At 55.3% G+C, this 18,546-nt stretch overlaps 2 protein-coding genes across 11 annotated transcripts in view; both read left to right on the top strand.

Annotated features, from left to right (window-relative positions):
• Positions 1 to 8,143, top strand: part of PHKA1 (phosphorylase kinase, alpha 1 (muscle)) — a 20,244-nt gene extending 12,101 nt beyond the window's left edge. For 4 of the 7 annotated variants that reach the window (XM_014956002.1, XM_014956000.1, XM_014955999.1 and 1 more), the window contains 15 exons: positions 356 to 532; positions 913 to 1,007; positions 1,211 to 1,350; positions 1,465 to 1,621; positions 1,789 to 1,868; positions 2,062 to 2,140; positions 2,227 to 2,356; positions 2,722 to 2,823; positions 3,227 to 3,342; positions 3,690 to 3,728; positions 4,814 to 4,858; positions 5,088 to 5,258; positions 6,048 to 6,101; positions 6,242 to 6,442; positions 6,705 to 8,143. In XM_014956002.1, coding sequence (XP_014811488.1) covers positions 356 to 532; positions 913 to 1,007; positions 1,211 to 1,350; positions 1,465 to 1,621; positions 1,789 to 1,868; positions 2,062 to 2,140; positions 2,227 to 2,356; positions 2,722 to 2,823; positions 3,227 to 3,342; positions 3,690 to 3,728; positions 4,814 to 4,858; positions 5,088 to 5,258; positions 6,048 to 6,101; positions 6,242 to 6,442; positions 6,705 to 6,878 — 1,760 coding nt within the window. In that variant the 3' untranslated portion in view covers positions 6,879 to 8,143. Of the gene's footprint in view, positions 1 to 355; positions 533 to 912; positions 1,008 to 1,210; positions 1,351 to 1,464; positions 1,622 to 1,788; positions 1,869 to 2,061; positions 2,141 to 2,226; positions 2,357 to 2,721; positions 2,824 to 3,226; positions 3,356 to 3,689; positions 3,729 to 4,813; positions 4,859 to 5,055; positions 5,259 to 6,047; positions 6,102 to 6,241; positions 6,443 to 6,704 lie in introns of all 7 variants that reach the window. The other 3 variants (XM_014956001.1, XM_014955998.1, XM_014956003.1) reach the window with 3 other exon arrangements.
• HDAC8 (histone deacetylase 8) overlaps positions 6,749 to 18,546 on the top strand; it is a 25,040-nt gene continuing 13,242 nt past the window's right edge. Inside the window, exons 1-4 of one of the 4 annotated variants that reach the window (XM_014956008.1) lie at positions 6,749 to 6,832; positions 11,979 to 12,031; positions 13,458 to 13,588; positions 18,244 to 18,385. In XM_014956008.1, the coding sequence (XP_014811494.1) occupies positions 11,985 to 12,031; positions 13,458 to 13,588; positions 18,244 to 18,385 (320 nt within the window). In that variant the 5' untranslated portion in view covers positions 6,749 to 6,832; positions 11,979 to 11,984. Of the gene's footprint in view, positions 6,833 to 8,249; positions 11,420 to 11,978; positions 12,032 to 13,457; positions 13,589 to 18,243; positions 18,386 to 18,546 lie in introns of those variants that run through there. The other 3 variants (XM_014956005.1, XM_014956007.1, XM_014956006.1) reach the window with 3 other exon arrangements.

Genomic DNA, 18,546 nt, shown 5'->3' with positions numbered 1-18,546 from the left:
TCTGTGGGGTTTAAGCAGACCCTGCTGTCCTTGCGCAGGCTTGGACCAGACACGCCACAGCCCCATCACTTCCTTTGTGCAGGCGGGACTCAGAGGGAGTCACAGTTTAGCCCCAGCTGGCAGCCAGTGTCCCAGGGACTGGAGGAGTTCAGGAACAGGGGTGCCACGGCTGCCATGCTTTGTAAGCCTGGCTACTGGTGCTGGATGGCTGGCTGCCGGCGCTAGTCCCACGCTGTTGCTTTGTGCAGCCAGCAAAGCTTTGGCCTTGCCAAGGCACAGCTGGGGTGCTTTCCAGGGCCTGGGGGGCCTCAGCACAAAGCAGCTGAACCCCCTCTTCTTCTGCCTCCCCTTCCAGCGGACACCTACGATGAGGTTGCTCAGTACTTGGATCACCTGCTGCAGCGCACGGTTCCCCAGTCGAACCTGCCTCCCACTGCCCAGCGGGGAGGGCTGAGCCGCTTTCGGGCTGCTGTCCACACCACCCGTGACCTCATGTCCCTGGCATCCAAGGCCAAGGACCTTCATGTCCAGAGTGAGTAGATCCAGCACCCTCGGCACCTTTGCTCAAGCCCCAGGGTGAGGCCGAAGTACTATGGGAGCTTTCCTAGCTGTGGGATGCTGGGGCCGCAGCTGGGCCGTGGACTGCATAGCAACCCATGTCCATCATGTTAGTGCTGGCCATGAAATATCTTGGAGTTGGTGCTTGGGCCGTCCTCGTGGAAACTGCTGAGCAATAAGGGATGGCAGCTCCCCATGGTGTTCCTCTAAGTGGGTGGGCAGGGGCTGCTTTTCCTACAGCCAGCTTCTCTGTGGGGACTGCTGGGGGAGCCGAGTGTCAGGTGTGAAGTATTTTGGGGCACAACAGTGGTGGCTGGGGTTGAGGAGCGTGCACCAACCTTGGCTTTCTTTTAGATGTTGGGATGTATGTCCCCAGCAAGATCTTCCAGGCATCCCAGCAGTCAGTTAAGCTGCTGAGTTCACCCCACCAGCACGACATGGATGGCAAGGTGAGCCCTGTCCCTCCCGGACTGGCCAAGCAGGCCATCCTTTCAGCTGGAGCCAGAGGGTCCTTGCAGGGGTGCATTGGAAAAGCTTGGTGTTTGGCAAGGGGGAATATCCATGGGTGAATGGCCTTGACTCCATAACCAGACCGCACTTGGTGCAGGGTACTGGTGGTGCTAACCAGGAGTGTGGGTCTCCCTTCTCCCAGAGTCACACACTCTATGCAGAGATGAACCTGCCCCGTGATGAGCATGGCAATGTGGATTGCAAGGCACTGGTGGACCAGCTGCGCGTCTGCCCCACGCTGCAGGAGCAGGCAGACATCCTCTACATGCTCCACATCCTCAAGTATGAGAAGCTCCAAGTCCTGCTGGCTCAGCCATGCATGCATCCCAACCCACAAAGCCTGAGAGCTACTGCAGGGTGAATGGCTGGCTAGAACCCGGCATCTCTTTACTGCAGGGGGCCTGAGTGGCACACGGGACTTGACAGCGAGCCTGGTCCCACTGTCAAGGAGCTCCTCACAGAGCTGTATGTGCGTGTGGGGGACACACGCCAGTGGGCGCTGATCCGGTACATCTCTGGCATACTCAAGAAGAAGGTGGAAGCTCTGGATGAGGTAACAACCAGGCAGCCAACATCTAGCAGGCTGAGGCCTGTTGGAGGGGAGGCAGCAGAGTGGGCAGGCAAGCTGTAGCTGCATCAGCTGTGTCTCCCTTTGCCTTGTGCCAAGGCCCCAAACCCTGAGCTGCTGGTGATTCCTGGGGTGACTCTTTCTGTCCTCAGGCCTGCACTGACCTCCTGTCTCACCAGAAGCACTTGACAGTGGGGCTACCCCCGGAGCCACGCGAGAAGACGATCTCTGCGTGAGTGTGGCACCTCTCCCTCCCCAGGTGTGCTGGGCTGGATGTGAGCCTGCTGCTCTGGAGTCTGTGGGCAGGAGCAGCTCTGGGTGGCTGTCCCCAGGCTGTATCGCTGCTCTCTGACTGTACAGACCAGGAGGGAGACAGGGCTCACGCTGCTCCCTCTCACCTGCTCTTCTGTTCATCCCCTCCCCAGCCCGATCCCCTACGAGGAGCTTGTTCGCCTCATTGATGAAGCCAGTGAGAAGAACCTCAGTGTGTCCATCCTCACCCAGGTGAGGGACTGGGCTGGTGAGGGACACCACAGCTGGGTGTCTGCCTTGGCGAGCAGCAGTGGGATGATCTGCCTCTTCCCCTCCAGGAGATCATGGTGTACTTGGCCATGTACATGCGCACACAGCCTGCACTCTTTGCTGAGATGTTCCGCATCCGTATTGGGCTCATCATCCAGGTGATGGCGACAGAGCTGGCGCACTCCCTGCGCTGCTCAGGTGCGTGCAGCAGGGACGGTGCCCTGGCTGGGGTGGTGCTGTGGTGCCTGGGGCCTTCTCAGCCAGGAAGGAGAAGTGCTGTTAAAAATGGGCAGCTTGGCACGAGGATGAGACCCTGCATGAAAGTGCCGAGGTCTGCAGATGGGGCTGTTAGTGGACAGCACAGGCAGGTGATTTCATAGCAGTCTCTACTCAGGCATGTGTTGGGCTGGCATGGGTCTCTGTGGTAGGCAGTACCTGGCATTAGTGTATGTCCTTGGAGCTCCTGTACCAGTGCTTCCCCTGCTCACAGAGCCAGGGTACAGAGTAGAAATGTCACAAGGGCTGTGAAGCAGGGCAGAACCTCCCAACTCTGTTTTCTCCAGCTGGAGAAGCCACCGAGAACCTGATGAATCTCAGCCCATCAGACATGAAGAGCCTTCTCTACCACATTCTCTCTGGCAAGGAGTTTGGGGTGGAAAGGAGTGGTGAGTCTCTTGGCTGGGTTGTGAGAGCATCTCAGCACCAGGCAAAGCTGAGTACTGGTGTGGAGCATGGCCAGCTCCCAGTGTTCCCAGCTGTTCTCCTCCATGTTCAGCACAGTTGCTTCTGCACCGCACTGGTCCAGTGAGAAGCTGTGCTTTTCAGCAGCATGGTGCTGAGCCAACTTCTGTGGATTGAGCCCAAGTCCTGTGGCTCTTGGGGCTTTGCTTACTTTGGCACTTGGCCCCGTCAGGCCTGAACCGAAGCAGTTCTGTGCTGTGCTTATGGATCTCTGGTGCTGGTTGGGATAGAGGGAAGGGTGTGCAGAGGTACCAGTGCCTGAGCAGCAACAAGGGATGTCCATGCCCTGAGCCATGGTACCCACTCTGGATTTCTCTTCCCCTCCAGTGCGATCAGTCGACTCATCGCTCACCACTGCTGTCTCCATCTGTGAGGTAGGGGCTGTCGGGGCCACGAAGCCTGAGCGTGCTGGCATCGTCAGGCTGAAAAGTGAGATCAAGCAGGTGAGGGCATGGGGTGCAGGGTGCGGCTGCCAGGTTTTGTGGGTGACAAGCAGCTACAGGATGGGCAGGATTGATGGGAGAGCAGGAGGGAGCTCGCTCTTGGGCTTTAGAGAGCTTACAGCTGCTTCCAGGAGCTCCTGTTGGCTCCGGTCCTGCCCTGGGGGGGAGAACTGGGGTAAATCTGTTAGTGGGGGTGGGAGTTGCTCTGGAAGTGCAGTACAGGGGGGAGCACAGGGGTACTTAAGAAGGTGCAGGGGTGAGGAGGACCACACAGTGTCCCAGGCATGGCTGGTGTCCTGGTGGGCCTCTTCCAGCAGCAGAAACTTCATTTCCTTCTTCTCTTGCAGCAACTGGATAAACGTAGGCAGTCTCTGACTGGGAGTAAGGTGAAGCCACTCTGGTCCTCCTGCAGCCTCAGCTTTTGTCCCTCATGCCACACACCAGGGCAGCTCCCAAGCATGCATGAGTCTGAGCTTTCCTAAACAAACCTGCTGAGCGATCTGCAGAAGCAATTAGCTGGCTTCCCCTCTCAACAGGCTCAGGGTTGCTCTGTTCAGGATGGGGAAGGAGGCTGGCTCCCTGGGAAGAGATCGGCATTGCTCTTAATATGCGGTGGGGGCTCAGGGCTGGCACTGCCCTACAGCCTTCAAGGAGCTCCCCTCTGAGTGGCACCAGCCGTGTTTGGTCTGGCCAAGGGGAAGGCTTCTCTGAAGCTGTGGGTGTATTGGCATTACAACCAGCTGGGAGCTGTGCTCCATAGCTGCTATGGCTAATAGGTCCCATTATACTAAAAAAAACTTGCTGAGTGGGATGGCATGGTGTTCCCAGTGCCATGACCAGCAGTAGCCCTGCTGGTAATTGTTGGATCCTGCATGTAGCCTCCCCAGCTATTTCTTCTCTGCAGGAAGAGGCTCCTGCCCAGCTACAAATGACAAGGGCCTTTTCCAGTGCTTGGTGTGAGTCCAGGAGGAGTCCTGAGCTCTAGGAGGGGGCCCATCCTCAGAGACATGGCCTGCGGGGACCAGGCTGATGCAGCAGGTTTATGGTCAACCTGCTGCAGCATGAAACCTGGCATCACAGAGGGACCACATATGTGGCGAGGAGGGTTGTCCACGGGCAGCGACCTTGCTGCTGGCCCTCCAGTCTGCCTGAGAATAAATCGCTGCCTGTGACAGCAGCCCAGAGAGCAGTAGCAGCCCTGCCCCTGTGCGCTGACTGGCACAAGTTCACTGCTGCTGCAGCACCAGCACATGGGGCCCCGCAGCTGCTCCATGCCCTGGCGCCCCTCTGATGCTAATCTGAAAATTTCCGCAGCTCGCCTTTCAAAAGTACCTCTCAATCTCCAGCTAACTGCAGCCCTTGGGATAACTGCCCTGTGACCTGAGCTTGGCCCATGTTGCTGCTGCTGTGCTTGCTGTGATGGCTGCCCCGCTCTGGCACAATCTGATTTTTGTGTCTTGTTTTCCTTTAGCCCCTCAGTTTACAGTCTATGGATGCCGACCTGAAGTCCTCTCTGGTAACCTGTGTTTGTTGTTTGTCATGTTTGGCTGCAGAAAGGAGCTGTGCTCTGGGGGGTGTCACAGTGAGCTGGGGCTGCAGGGTGTGCTTTGCTGGGGGCAGGGGGTGGCAGCTCTACCCTGGGGAACCAGGCTGGGCAAGCACAAACTCTTGGGCAGCAGCAGGCTGCATTCTCGTGAAGTATTTACTTTGCAGCAGTCTCTGTTGTCCTTGTTTTGTCTGCCCAGTCCACTGGGCACTCAGAGCTGCTGGGCAAGGGCTCCTTTTCAAGCATGCTGGAAGACCAGAGCAGTAAGGACAGCCGCCAGGGCCAGTGGCATCGGAGACGGCGGCTGGATGGGGCCCTGAACCGTGTTCCTGTGGGCTTCTACCAGAAGGTCTGGAAGGTCCTGCAGAAGGTGAGCTGTGTGTCTAGCTGGCTCCTCTCCATGCATGTGAGCCTGTAGTCCCAGGCACCAGCCTTGCCAGGGACACCTTGGGCACCTGAGGCTGGTCCCGATGTTGTGTAGATACCTGCTTCATGAACAAGGCCTGCAGCTGGCCCTGGAAAGCTGGGGAGGAGTTGGAGCTGCCTTGTAGGCATGTAAGACTGACATACTGTGCTGACCATTGTAGAGGGCAACTGGGTCTGCTCAGTTGCTTTATACGTTAGGCAGGCAGGGACAGGGCTGGAGCCCCAGCTGAAGCAGCTCCAGGCATAGCTCATCCTAGGCACAGTAAGCCTGGGAGCAGAGCCCCATGCTGTGTGTAATTGTTGGATCCTGCATGTAGCCTCCCCAGCTATTTCTTCTCTGCAGGAAGAGGCTCCTGCCCAGCTACAAATGACAAGGGCCTTTTCCAGTGCTTGGTGTGAGTCCAGGAGGAGTCCTGAGCTCTAGGAGGGGGCCCATCCTCAGAGACAGGGCCTGCGGGGACCAGGCTGATGCAGCATATGGCCTTTCTGCTGGCCCTCCAGTCTGCCTGACAATAAATCCCTGCCTGTGCCGAACTGATGGGAAAGCCCATGTAGCTGATGCCAAACTGGTGGAGAAGTAGTGATGCTGTGCAGTGAGTCAGGAGGTGGAGCTGGGGTGTGTGGGCAGCACCCACCAGTGCTCGAGTAGGAGCAAGCTGATGGGCTGGACCTATGTGTCCTCGCACAGTGCTTCTCCAGGCCATGACCATGGTTGCTCTTTCTTGTTTTGCAGTGCCATGGCCTCTCCGTGGAGGGCTTTGTTCTCCCCTCTTCAACAACCAGAGAGGTAGGAGGTTTATGTGAAGGGGAAACAGGGCAGGTGGGTTGGTGTTGGGCGCTGGGTTGCCCTGGGCAAGTGCCTAGCACAGCACGGGACTTGTGCTGGCGGTATGAGGCTCTAGATGCATTCCTTCTCCCTCCTCACAGATGACCCCAGGGGAAATGAAGTTTGCTGTGCATGTGGAGTCAGTCCTCAACCGCGTGCCCCAGCCAGAATACAGGCAGCTGCTGGTAGAGGCTATCTTAGTGCTCACCATGCTGGTGGACATGGAGGTGCACACCATTGGTGGCATCATAGCTGTGGAAAAGATCTTGCAGACAGCCAACGACCTTTTCTACGAGGAGCAGGTAGGGGCCAGGCCTCATGCAGAGGGCGCAGACTGCACCCAGGGCTGCTGGCTGCGTTCCTCAAAGCTCTTCAGAGTCCATCCCCTGGGAGGGTCCTGCCTGTTGTCTCCATTGTGTTCATGGGGCATAGCAAAGATGTAGCATCCTCTTCCTGCTGCTCACCATCTGTGTGTCACACTGAGTACAACGGAGGATAGGGGGGTAGAAGCTGGTGAGGGGTCTGCCCTTATTCCTAATGCTGCCTTTCTCCTCCCCTGTCCAGAAAGCCCTGGGTGCCGACGACCACATGCTGGAGAGGGACCCTGTGACGGGCATCTGCAGGCTGCTGTACGACAGTGCTCCAAGCGGCCGGTTCGGCACCATGACCTACCTGTCCAAGTCGGTGGCCATGTACGTGTACGACTTCCTGCCCACCGACGGCTGCTCCATGCAGTAGCTCTCACAGCTCCTCTCCTCAGTCCACAGATGCTACAGGAGGGTTGTTTCATACAGCTTTTAAAGATGGGCTTTAGGTTAGTGTGCAGGCAGCCTGTGTGGCCATCTCTCCTCCCAGTCCCGGCCTCTCAGTGGGTGAGGGCTCTCCCAAAAAGCTCCGCAGGAGGCATATGTGCTAAGCTGACCTGTGTCTGCCTGCAGAACGAGGGCTGGCAGGGAAAGGCTGAGCTTTGAAGCCTGTTTGTGTTAGATGTGTCTGCACGGTTCCTCCTGGGCCATTGCCCCCAAAGGGGCCTGTGTTTGAAGGAGGTGGAAAGGGCCCCCTCACCAAGCATGTGTGCTTTGCACTGCAGCTCAAGCTTTCCCTGCCTCAAGCAGATTTGAGGTTTTTAACCTGTTCTGTGCTGCTTTTTGTTCCAAATCCACAGGGTTATACTAGTGTAGGCTGGAGCTCTTGCTCTTCCTGCTGCTAATAGAAAAGCTTAGTTAGGAAAATGTCACCTGAGCCTCTCCCAGCACACCCAAAATCAAAATAGTCCAGCCTGGCCACCACTGTGCTGCTTGGACACAGGCACCCATCATGTCTCCCTCAGGGGAGGAGGTGCACAGCTGGGTGGCTATGGGAGCCAGGAGCATCCCAAGGTGGGAACAGTCCCCTGCTACCACCACACTGTGAGCACAGGGTTTCTGGCTGCCTGAGGGATGCTGGTGGCAGTCCCTCTGTGCCCTCTGCTCTGTCTCTGGCAGTGTTGCTGATGGCTAAGTTGCAGGTTCCCGAGTGGATACGTGTCCTGTGAAGCAGCTCTGAGCTAGCTGCATGGCTCAGCGTTAGCTGTGCCATCACAGACGTGCTCTTAACATTCAGTTGTGGCCTCTGTCCCAGTTCCCACAGCCTTGCACAGGAGAGGGGTGGCAACTTCAGAGTAGGTCCCGGATCTGCTCTATCCTGCTGGTCAAACCCCACATAGGATAATGCAGTTGGAATTATGGGGATCAGGCACACTCATCACAAAGTGGTGGGGGAGCGGTCTGTTGACTATCGCATCATAGAATAGTTTGGGTTGGAATGGACCTTAAAAGGTCATCTAGTCCAACCCCTCTGCTGTGAGCAGCGACACCTTCCACTAGACCACTTTGCTAGTGGTCTCGGGCTCAGAGCTCTGTCCAACCTGACCTTAAATGTTTCCAGGCATGGGGTATCTACCACGTCTGTGGGCAACCTGTGCTGGTGTTTCACTACCCTCAGTGTAAAACATTTCTTCCTTATGTCTAGTCTAAATCTTCCCTCTTTTAGTTTAAAGCCATTACCCCTTGCCCTATCACAACAGGCCCTGCTAAAGTTTGTCCCCATCTTTCCTGGAACCCTGTTAGGGACTGGAAGGGGCTCTAAGGTCTCCCCAGTGCCTTCTCTTCTCCCGGCTGAACAACCCCAACTCTCTCATCCTGTCCTCACAGCGGAGTGCCTCCAATCCTTGGAGCATCTCTGTGGCCTGCTCTGGCCCTGCTCCAACAGGTCCATGTCCCTCTGATGTTGGTGGTCCCAGAGCTGGGGTCTTCCCAGAGTGGAGCAGAGGGAATCTGCGGAGCGGAGCGGAATCCACCCCACCCGCACCCCCTGCCGGCCACGCTGCTGGGGATGCAGCCCAGGATGCAGGGGCCTTTCTGGGCTGCGAGCGCACATTGCTGGCTCATGTCCAGTTTTTCACTCCCCAGCACCCCTAAGCCCTTCTCCTCAGAGCTGCTCTCTTATCCCTTCAGCCCCAGACTGTGCTGATAGTGAGGGTTGCCCTGACCCATGTGCAGGAGACTGCACTTGGCCTTGTGGAACCTCATGAGGTTCACAGGGGCTCACTTCTTGAGCCTGTCCAGGTCCCTCCTGGATGGCATCCCATCCCTCAGGCATGTTAACTGCACCACTCAGCTTGGTGTCATCCACAAACTTGCTGAGGGTGCACTCATCCCACTGTCTATGTCATTGATGAAGATATTGAACCGTACCGGTCCCAGGATGGCCCTGTGTATTTCCTTCTTGCCCTTTAGTTTGACCAGCAGGTCTCGACTCAACCATGCTGGTCTCTTGCCCTCCATTCCTGATTCTTACATCTGGGGATTGAGATCTGCCAGCTCTGTTCTGCTCCTTTGCCCCTGAGGGCAGTTTCCCAGAGCGTCTGTTGACTGACTCCCGGAATTCCTGAGCTGGAATTTTGCTTTCATGAAAGTCAGGGTCCTGACTTAACTCTTAGGACTGTGAACTCCACCAGTGCATGATCACTGCAGCCCAGGCTGCTTCCAATCTTGACATCACCAATTAGCTTACTTGCGTTGGTGACCATCAGGTCCAGTGTCGCATCTCCTGTGGTGGGGGTGTCTATCGCCAGCCTGAAGAAGTTATCCTCGATACACTCCAGAAGTCTCCTGAATTGCCTGAGGGCCCTTACTGGTACCCCGTCCCTCTAACCTTGGCATGTTGTTCCACAGCTTGTCACGGGCGAGCCTGATATTATCCCCCTCCCCTTTCAAGCCTAGTTTAAAGCTCTGTCAATGAGCCCCACTAGCTCATGAGAAGGAGACCCTCTTCCCCCTTTCAGAAAGGCGAAGCCTAACTGATGCCAGCATGCCTGGCACCATGCAGGCCGTCCCATTATTGAAAAATCCCAAATTGTGGCAGTAATACCAGCCACGGAGCGACATATTAATAGTCTGGATCTGACTTTCTTTCAATGTTGTTGTCCATCAACACCAGCATTGGAAGAAATAGGAAAACCCAGTCTGTCCTGAGAGGAAAAACTAACCTGTGCTCTAGATTCCCTTACCAACTGTCCCGAAGCCCAGAAGTCTCTTTTGATCCCCCTTGGACTATGCATTGTGGCTGCTTCGCCACCCACATGGAGGAGCAGTGGTGGGTAATAGTCCAAGGGCTATATCGAACTAGGAAGTTTCCTAGTGGTAGCCTTAATGCAGGCTCCAGGGAGGCAGCAGACTTTGAGAGGAGGGTCTGGCTGCCATATTGGACCCTCTGTTCCCTTCAGAAGGGAGCTGCCTACAACTATAACCTGTCGTCTTCTTTGTGGAGGTGGTTGTGGTACAGGCGTCAGCCTCTCTGACCTTGGCAGCACCTCTGGTGAATATGCACTGTCATCCACATCAACATCCATGCAGTGCCCTTCCACATCCAGAGCTGTATACCTGTTGGACACAGGCACCTGGGAAGGTGAGGTGGGCAAGGAGGGGGTTCACCTGCCACTCTGAGTGTGGACTTGCCTCTATTCCCTCCTCTCTTTTAAACTGCTGTCTTCAGCCTGCGTGGGGAGGAGGATGCAGGACCCTCTTGATCTTGGTTTTTTCCTGGTGGCTGTTCCCGTTTCCGTCTCAGGGAGGGCAGAACATGGTTCTACCAGTCTATCTCTGAGGAGCTGATGCTCCTCAGACTTTCTACTTCCTCCTGTACCTCTGCCACCAGACTGAGCAGATCCTCCCCCTGGTCACACCTCACATGACTGTTCCAGCAGCTGTCATCTGTCACCAGTGACAGGCTCTGGCACTCCCTGCAGGCTGAGACCTGGGTGGCTGCATGTTTTCATGGGAGCTCTGTCTGGATTGCCACATGCATTCTGGCGAGTGCTGGGGACATGGCTTTCTGCCTGGTGGGTACCACAGTTGACCTCCTGAGACGGTGACGGCCACCGACTGAGCTCAACCCTGGAGCTGGTAGGGTCACTGTCCCCTTCCCATGTGCGCTGCCACGCTGTACTCTGGTTGCCTGCTCCAGTCACCATGCTCCTGCTCGTTCCCCGGGATGCTTTTATGGGCATGGAGGAGGCTGTGGCTCTGTGGGCCAAGACCTGCTGCTTTGCTGCGCATCAGGCCAGCTCCGGAGCAGTTCCCCTTGGTGTGTTTTGTGATCTTGTAGCCGGTTTAAGCTCCTGTGTTGTCTCAGAGCCACTTCCTGAGGTGGCCGATACTCTGTAATTGTTTCCCGCTGATCCTTCCACACCTGGAGAGCCCTGTCCGGGCAGAGGGGGCTGTAGCCCCTGCTCCACTTCTCCCTTCCTCCAGAGAAACCTGGGAGGGAGCTGGTTCGGGAGCCAGCGGGGCTCTGGCCGTGTTTGGGCCTCAAACCAGGACAGCTCCTCCGGCGAGGGGTGCGTTTTTAATGACCGTTGTTACATTTTTAAAGATAATCCACCCCACGACCTGCGGCCGGTGGGGACCCCCAATAAAACGTCTCCTATGGCGAGTGTGTGTGGACTACAGCTCCCGGCGTGCCTCGGCGGCGCGGCGCCTCCCGGCGTGCCCCGCGGCCGGAAGTGTCCGCCGTGGCGTGCCCCGGGCGGCCCGGCCCGGCGTGGCGGCTCTGATGGCGGTGGCGGCAGCGACCCCGCCAGTCTATGTGTATAGCGCGGAGTACGTGGCTCTCTGCGACTCCCTCTGCAAAGTGCCCAAGCGGGTCAGCGCCGCACCGTGGGGGCTGGCGGGGAAAGGGTGGTGGTGGTGTTAACGGGCCCTGTGGGACCCCGGCGTGGTGGCGTTGGGAACGTGGTGGTGAGGCCTGGGGTCAGAGGGGAGCCCCGGGGCTTTGGGGAGGCTGCCGGCATCGGGAGCAGCGGGAGGGTGTGGGGGAGCTTGGGGGAAGGGGCGGCGGCGGGGCCCTTGCCGGGGGGCGAGCTCGTCTCTCCCCTCACAGGGCCGCTGGGAAGGCTGCCGGCATCGGGAGCCTCACCATCGCGGTGGTGAGGCCTGGGGTCAGAGAGGAGCCCCGAGGCTTTGGGGAGGCTGTGGGCAGCGGGAGGTTGTGGGGAGCTTGGGGGAAGGGGCGGCGGGGGGCTGGGACGCAGAAGTGGCAGTTCCTGGTGCCCCTTCTCGAGAAGCTGAGCGCTGCCGTCCATTTTCCGAGGCAGTGGGAACGCCCTGTAGACACTACTGTGCTGCACAGTTCCGGGGGGATCCCCTGTCTGGGCACCCAGCTGAGGCAGCTGCCGGTTCAGCTGTGCTACTGGGAGAGTCACGCCAACGCCTTCCCTCCAGGTCATGTAGCTCCCGGTGGCTGTGTGTCTGTCACCTGCACTAGAGCTATCTCATGGTGGTCGTCTTCTCTTTTTAGGCCAGTATGGTACACTCGTTGATTGAAGCATATTCCTTACTCGACCAGATGAAGTAAGTGTTCCCATTTTCTGTGAAAAGAACAGTTTTTTCTCTGCTGAGGTTTGGAAGATACCAAGTAACTGCAGGTCTTACGCTGTCCCTGCTGGCAATGTGATTTTTAGGAGCCCATGCAGTGTGTATTTCTAGGATCTAAGGAAAGTCTGCCTGTTTTGCTAACTGGACAAGATTATGGTAATTTTGGCAAGTGTAATTTACGGTTACCTTTTGTAGTCCAATGGAATACAAATTGTCTTGTGCTTTCTCCATAGAGTACGCTGCTCTTATGGCTCTGAGCAGAAGTGACGGCATAGAAACCATCCTTGTTGGTTCTGCTCTGAATCTGTGCCTGAACACTGGCCTGTGCTGATGCTGAGAGAAGCCATATCGTTTTGCTATGTTGTGATTGATTTGGGAGACTTTTTGTGAGGTGTTGGTCCTGTTCAGGAGAGAAGACAAGATGAGGTCTGAGGCGGAAGAGTGAGAACCCTCCAACCCCATTAGGCTCTTGACACTGGGGGATATGAAGGGAAAGAAAAGGCTTAGCTCAGCCTCTTTTATGTAGAGTCTCATAAAAACTTAAAAAAATCCCACACTCCAACAGGGCCAGAAAGTCCTACTGGGCCTTTTTTTTAAAGGATTTTTTCCTTTCTGATCATTTTGGTACAGTGTGCTTAGGAAATCGCTGTGGGCACCATTACTGAGATGGACCCAAAGCCTATTCACCCTGGCTTGGGGTGAGAAGTACTTGGCACCTGGGCTGGCCTCCAGCTAGGAGCTCCTTGCATCCTTTCTGTAGCAGTGGAGCTGTACTGTGTTGCCTCTGTGCCTCCAGAGTCTGAGGTTTAGAGAGGGCTTCAACGTGCCACAAGATTTATTTAGACGGATTGCAAAGCACCCAAACCCGAGAAAGGTGATGTGAAAGTTGCTGAGGACAGAGGCAGTCTCTGAATGCAGGTGGAGTTAAGAGCATGTCGGAGGTGCTGCTCAGCTCTTGACCCAGCAGGCTGGTGTCCTGCCGCCATGCTGGGCTGAGCCTGGGTGGTCTCATTCTGATATTTCCTCTGTGTGTAACCAGAATGTTGGATCTGCTGTGGGTTGCTCAAACTGGGAGAACATGCAGAAAAGGGGAAAAAACCTTGAGGCAAAGTGGAAAGGTTGATGCAGGCAGCACCTGCAGGTGTTCCTTGTCAGGGTGGGCATAGCAGACAGTGCCAAGGTGGTGAAAAGGTCTACTCCAGCTCAGCTGAGCGGCTTTCTCACTCAAAGTGACAGTCCAGTGCTTTTGTTTGCTTTTTCAACATGGAAGGAGGAGGGGCTTTTTGCTTTTTCAACAGTAACTGCCAAAAGAAGGCTCCTTGTGCAAGGAGGTTAAAGCTGGTCATTCCAGCCGAACCCTGGAGCTGGAACCTGAAGCGCTCCCTTTCTCTTCTCTGCCCAGGATAGTCAAGCCAAAAGTGGCCTCCATGGAGGAGATGGCAAGCTTCCACACGGACGCCTACCTGCAGCATCTGCAGAAGGTCAGTGAGGAGGGAGATGACGACCATCCGGAGTCAGTGGAGTATGGACTGGGTAAGGATGCATACCTTCAGCGAGAGATAAATGACTATCAGGCCCAGGATGCTTTTTTGCGGGAGCTGAGGTTAGGTGGAGGGGTGAGCTGGGCTTTTGTGGAGGGAAGCACTCTTTGGGGTGTTGCTGGACCTCGTCAGCCAGCGGTCGCCTGTCTGGCTGGCATTTTCACTCTTGCCAGCAGAGGGTGCTGTCAGCCTCCCGCTGCTGCTCCCTATGCTCAGCCTGTCCCTTGCCTACAGGGAGCCAGCGCCACTTGCTGCTGCTTGGAGGTTCTCCGGTAGGACACAAGGCCCCGACATGGTTGGGGGGTAGCTGAGAGTGGCTTCCACAAGCCTGCTGTCATGGAGGGCACACGTGAACGATGGCCTGAAGCTACAGCCAGGGACCAAAGCAACTGCTGTTTGCCTGGTGACTTTGCTCTTGTCTCGAGCGGAGGGCTCTTGCCCACCTGGACTTAAGACAGTCTGAGCAATGCAGTGGTCAAAGCAGGCAAGGTGGCTGTGGGTGCTGTCTTAGTCTCAGGAGGAGTGACCCAGTGCAGCAACAAAGGGCAGGGACTCTGCCAAGCGGTGAAGATCAGACATTTAGTGTTTCATTTTTACAGCATATATAGTTTCTCTCTTTTGATCACGCGCTGTGTGTCTACACAGATAGGTTGTGGGGACCTGTCCACATGCCGTTATGAGCAATACAGTTTGCTACATATAAGTGTTCATGCACCTTGGCTAATTAGTCATTATTATTTGTTTTGGTATATTGTTACCTATTTTGTTAGCTTGCTATCTATTTCACATTGCCTTCACATTACCATGTAAGGACATTGTTTACTGTTCTCAAGGCTTCCTTCCCATCAATGCAAGAACACCTGCCAAGCTCTCGCTCAGCAGCGCGTCGCCACAATTCCTCACTCCCCACAACCCAGCATTGAGGCAGTGGTGCAGATTCTGTGCTGATGCCACGAATCTCCCCTAGATCTGCTCATTACATTTCTGAAGCTGATCTGTCCGTGGGCAGAGGAGCAGCCGTGGGGTCAGGCCTTGCTGAGGAACAGATCCAGGGAGGCTGCTGTAGGAGTAGGTCATATTCATATGAAGATCATATTCTAGCTATAGATCTGCAGCATACCTAGGCCTGTCTCCTTTGTGGATGTCTGTTTTTAGGGGGAGACACACCAGTGACCGTATCAGGGCTTGCCTGGTAGAGTAGCCGGAGAACTGAGAATGCTTTTGCAAGACTGGTATGAGGGACCAGAAGGCTGGGCTAGCCAGGCGCACAGATCAGCAGCTGGTTCAAGACCCATCTGCGAATGATCTGAGTGCAAGGAAACGTTTTGATTCTTGGTGTTTGTGGTGGGTTAACTGTGGTTGGCCACCAGATGCCCACCAAGATGCTCCCTCTCCCTCCTCAATAGGGTAGGGGAGAAAATGCAATGGAAAAGATCATGGGTTGAGGTAAGGACAGTGAGCTCACTCAGCAGTTACTGTCAGGGGCAGAACAAACTTATGGAAATTAATTAAATTAGTAACAGTAGGATAAAGAGAATTTAAAACAAAACTAAAATCACCTTCCTTCTCATCCACCCTTCTTTCCAGACTCACTTCACTCCCAGCTCTTCTACCCCTTTTCCCCCCAGTGGTGTAGGAGGGCAGGGAATAGAGGTTGTCAGTGCATCACACATTGTCTCTGCTGCTCCTTCCTCCTCATACCCTTCCCCTGCTGTAGTGTGGGGTCCCTCTCACAGAAGACAATCCTCCATGAGCTCCTCCAGCACTGGTTCTTCCCATGGGCTGCAGTTCTTCACGAGCTGCTCCAGTGTGGGTCCCTCATGGGGTCCCAAGTCCTGCCGGAAAACCTGTTCCAGTGTGGGCTCCTCTCCCTGTGGCCACAGGTCCTGTCAGGAGCCTGCTCCAGCGAAGGCTCTCCATGGGGGTCACAGTCTCCTTCGGGCACCCACATGTTCCATCGTGGAGCTGTAGGGGGATACGTGCTCCAACCATGGACCTCCATGGGCCGCAGGGGGATGCATGCTCTGCCGTGGACGTCCATGGGTTGCAGAGGGATATCTGCTCCCCACCTCACTCTGTGAGCTGCAGGGTTGAGGTTAGGTGGAGGGGTGAGCTGGGCTTTTGTGGAGGGAAGCACTCTTTGGGGTGTTGCTGGACCTCGTCAGCCAGCGGTCGCCTGTCTGGCTGGCATTTTCACTCTTGCCAGCAGAGGGTGCTGTCAGCCTCCCGCTGCTGCTCCCTATGCTCAGCCTGTCCCTTGCCTACAGGGAGCCAGCGCCACTTGCTGCTGCTTGGAGGTTCTCCGGTAGGACACAAGGCCCCGACATGGTTGGGGGGTAGCTGAGAGTGGCTTCCACAAGCCTGCTGTCATGGAGGGCACACGTGAACGATGGCCTGAAGCTACAGCCAGGGACCAAAGCAACTGCTGTTTGCCTGGTGACTTTGCTCTTGTCTCGAGCGGAGGGCTCTTGCCCACCTGGACTTAAGACAGTCTGAGCAATGCAGTGGTCAAAGCAGGCAAGGTGGCTGTGGGTGCTGTCTTAGTCTCAGGAGGAGTGACCCAGTGCAGCAACAAAGGGCAGGGACTCTGCCAAGCGGTGAAGATCAGACATTTAGTGTTTCATTTTTACAGCATATATAGTTTCTCTCTTTTGATCACGCGCTGTGTGTCTACACAGATAGGTTGTGGGGACCTGTCCACATGCCGTTATGAGCAATACAGTTTGCTACATATAAGTGTTCATGCACCTTGGCTAATTAGTCATTATTATTTGTTTTGGTATATTGTTACCTATTTTGTTAGCTTGCTATCTATTTCACATTGCCTTCACATTACCATGTAAGGACATTGTTTACTGTTCTCAAGGCTTCCTTCCCATCAATGCAAGAACACCTGCCAAGCTCTCGCTCAGCAGCGCGTCGCCACAATTCCTCACTCCCCACAACCCAGCATTGAGGCAGTGGTGCAGATTCTGTGCTGATGCCACGAATCTCCCCTAGATCTGCTCATTACATTTCTGAAGCTGATCTGTCCGTGGGCAGAGGAGCAGCCGTGGGGTCAGGCCTTGCTGAGGAACAGATCCAGGGAGGCTGCTGTAGGAGTAGGTCATATTCATATGAAGATCATATTCTAGCTATAGATCTGCAGCATACCTAGGCCTGTCTCCTTTGTGGATGTCTGTTTTTAGGGGGAGACACACCAGTGACCGTATCAGGGCTTGCCTGGTAGAGTAGCCGGAGAACTGAGAATGCTTTTGCAAGACTGGTATGAGGGACCAGAAGGCTGGGCTAGCCAGGCGCACAGATCAGCAGCTGGTTCAAGACCCATCTGCGAATGATCTGAGTGCAAGGAAACGTTTTGATTCTTGGTGTTTGTGGTGGGTTAACTGTGGTTGGCCACCAGATGCCCACCAAGATGCTCCCTCTCCCTCCTCAATAGGGTAGGGGAGAAAATGCAATGGAAAAGATCATGGGTTGAGGTAAGGACAGTGAGCTCACTCAGCAGTTACTGTCAGGGGCAGAACAAACTTATGGAAATTAATTAAATTAGTAACAGTAGGATAAAGAGAATTTAAAACAAAACTAAAATCACCTTCCTTCTCATCCACCCTTCTTTCCAGACTCACTTCACTCCCAGCTCTTCTACCCCTTTTCCCCCCAGTGGTGTAGGAGGGCAGGGAATAGAGGTTGTCAGTGCATCACACATTGTCTCTGCTGCTCCTTCCTCCTCATACCCTTCCCCTGCTGTAGTGTGGGGTCCCTCTCACAGAAGACAATCCTCCATGAGCTCCTCCAGCACTGGTTCTTCCCATGGGCTGCAGTTCTTCACGAGCTGCTCCAGTGTGGGTCCCTCATGGGGTCCCAAGTCCTGCCGGAAAACCTGTTCCAGTGTGGGCTCCTCTCCCTGTGGCCACAGGTCCTGTCAGGAGCCTGCTCCAGCGAAGGCTCTCCATGGGGGTCACAGTCTCCTTCGGGCACCCACATGTTCCATCGTGGAGCTGTAGGGGGATACGTGCTCCAACCATGGACCTCCATGGGCCGCAGGGGGATGCATGCTCTGCCGTGGACGTCCATGGGTTGCAGAGGGATATCTGCTCCCCACCTCACTCTGTGAGCTGCAGGGTGACAGCCTGCCTCACCATGGTCTTCACCACAGGCTGCAGGGGAACCCTACTCTGGTGCCAGCAGCACGTCTTCCCTCTCCTTCTTCACTGACCTTGGCCTCTGCAGAGCTGTTTCTCTCACATATTCTGACTTTTCTCTTCTAGCTGCTGCACAGCATTTGTTACTCTTTCTTCAGTATGTTATCACAGAAGTGCCGCTTGCTGGCGGTGGGTCTGTCTTGGAGCCATCTCTGTCTGACATGGGTGCAGCTCTTGGTGTCTTCTCACAGAAGCTGCCCCAGCTCCCTCCATTACAAAAACCTTGCCACACAAACCAAGTGGATTTTTTTTTCCTACTTACATTCCCTGAATCTGCTGCATGAGTGTGAATCTGATTCCTGTTGTGAGGTTTTTTGTGCCATGGCTTTTTGGTTGTGCCTGGAACAGAAAGAGCAGCAGCTAAACAGAGAGAGCTCAATACAAAGGTGTGCTTCCACCAGAGGAAAAGGCCTGTTGTATCTGACGCATGGGTTCTTGCCCACAGGTTATGACTGTCCGGCTACGGAAGGGATCTTTGAGTACGCAGCAGCCGTGGGAGGAGCCACCATCACTGCAGCCCAGTGCCTGCTGGACGGCAAGTGCAAGGTAGCGATTAACTGGCCTGGAGGGTGGCATCATGCAAAGAAGTAAGAAAACAATCTCTTCCCTTGTGTTTTGTCACCACGTGTCTGAACCCTGCTTCCTAGGTCCCAGCCTCCCTGTGAACCCTCAGGATGCAGGCATCCAGTTGGAAAGAGAGCAAGGTGTGGGGAGGGGTGAGGGAAGGCAGGAGGTAGATAGGAAAGAA

The sequence above is a fragment of the Calidris pugnax genome, unplaced genomic scaffold (assembly GCF_001431845.1).
Source record: "Calidris pugnax isolate Ruff unplaced genomic scaffold, ASM143184v1 scaffold281, whole genome shotgun sequence".
Taxonomy (NCBI): Eukaryota; Metazoa; Chordata; class Aves; order Charadriiformes; family Scolopacidae; genus Calidris; species Calidris pugnax.
This window is presented reverse-complemented; position numbering and strand designations above follow the sequence as displayed.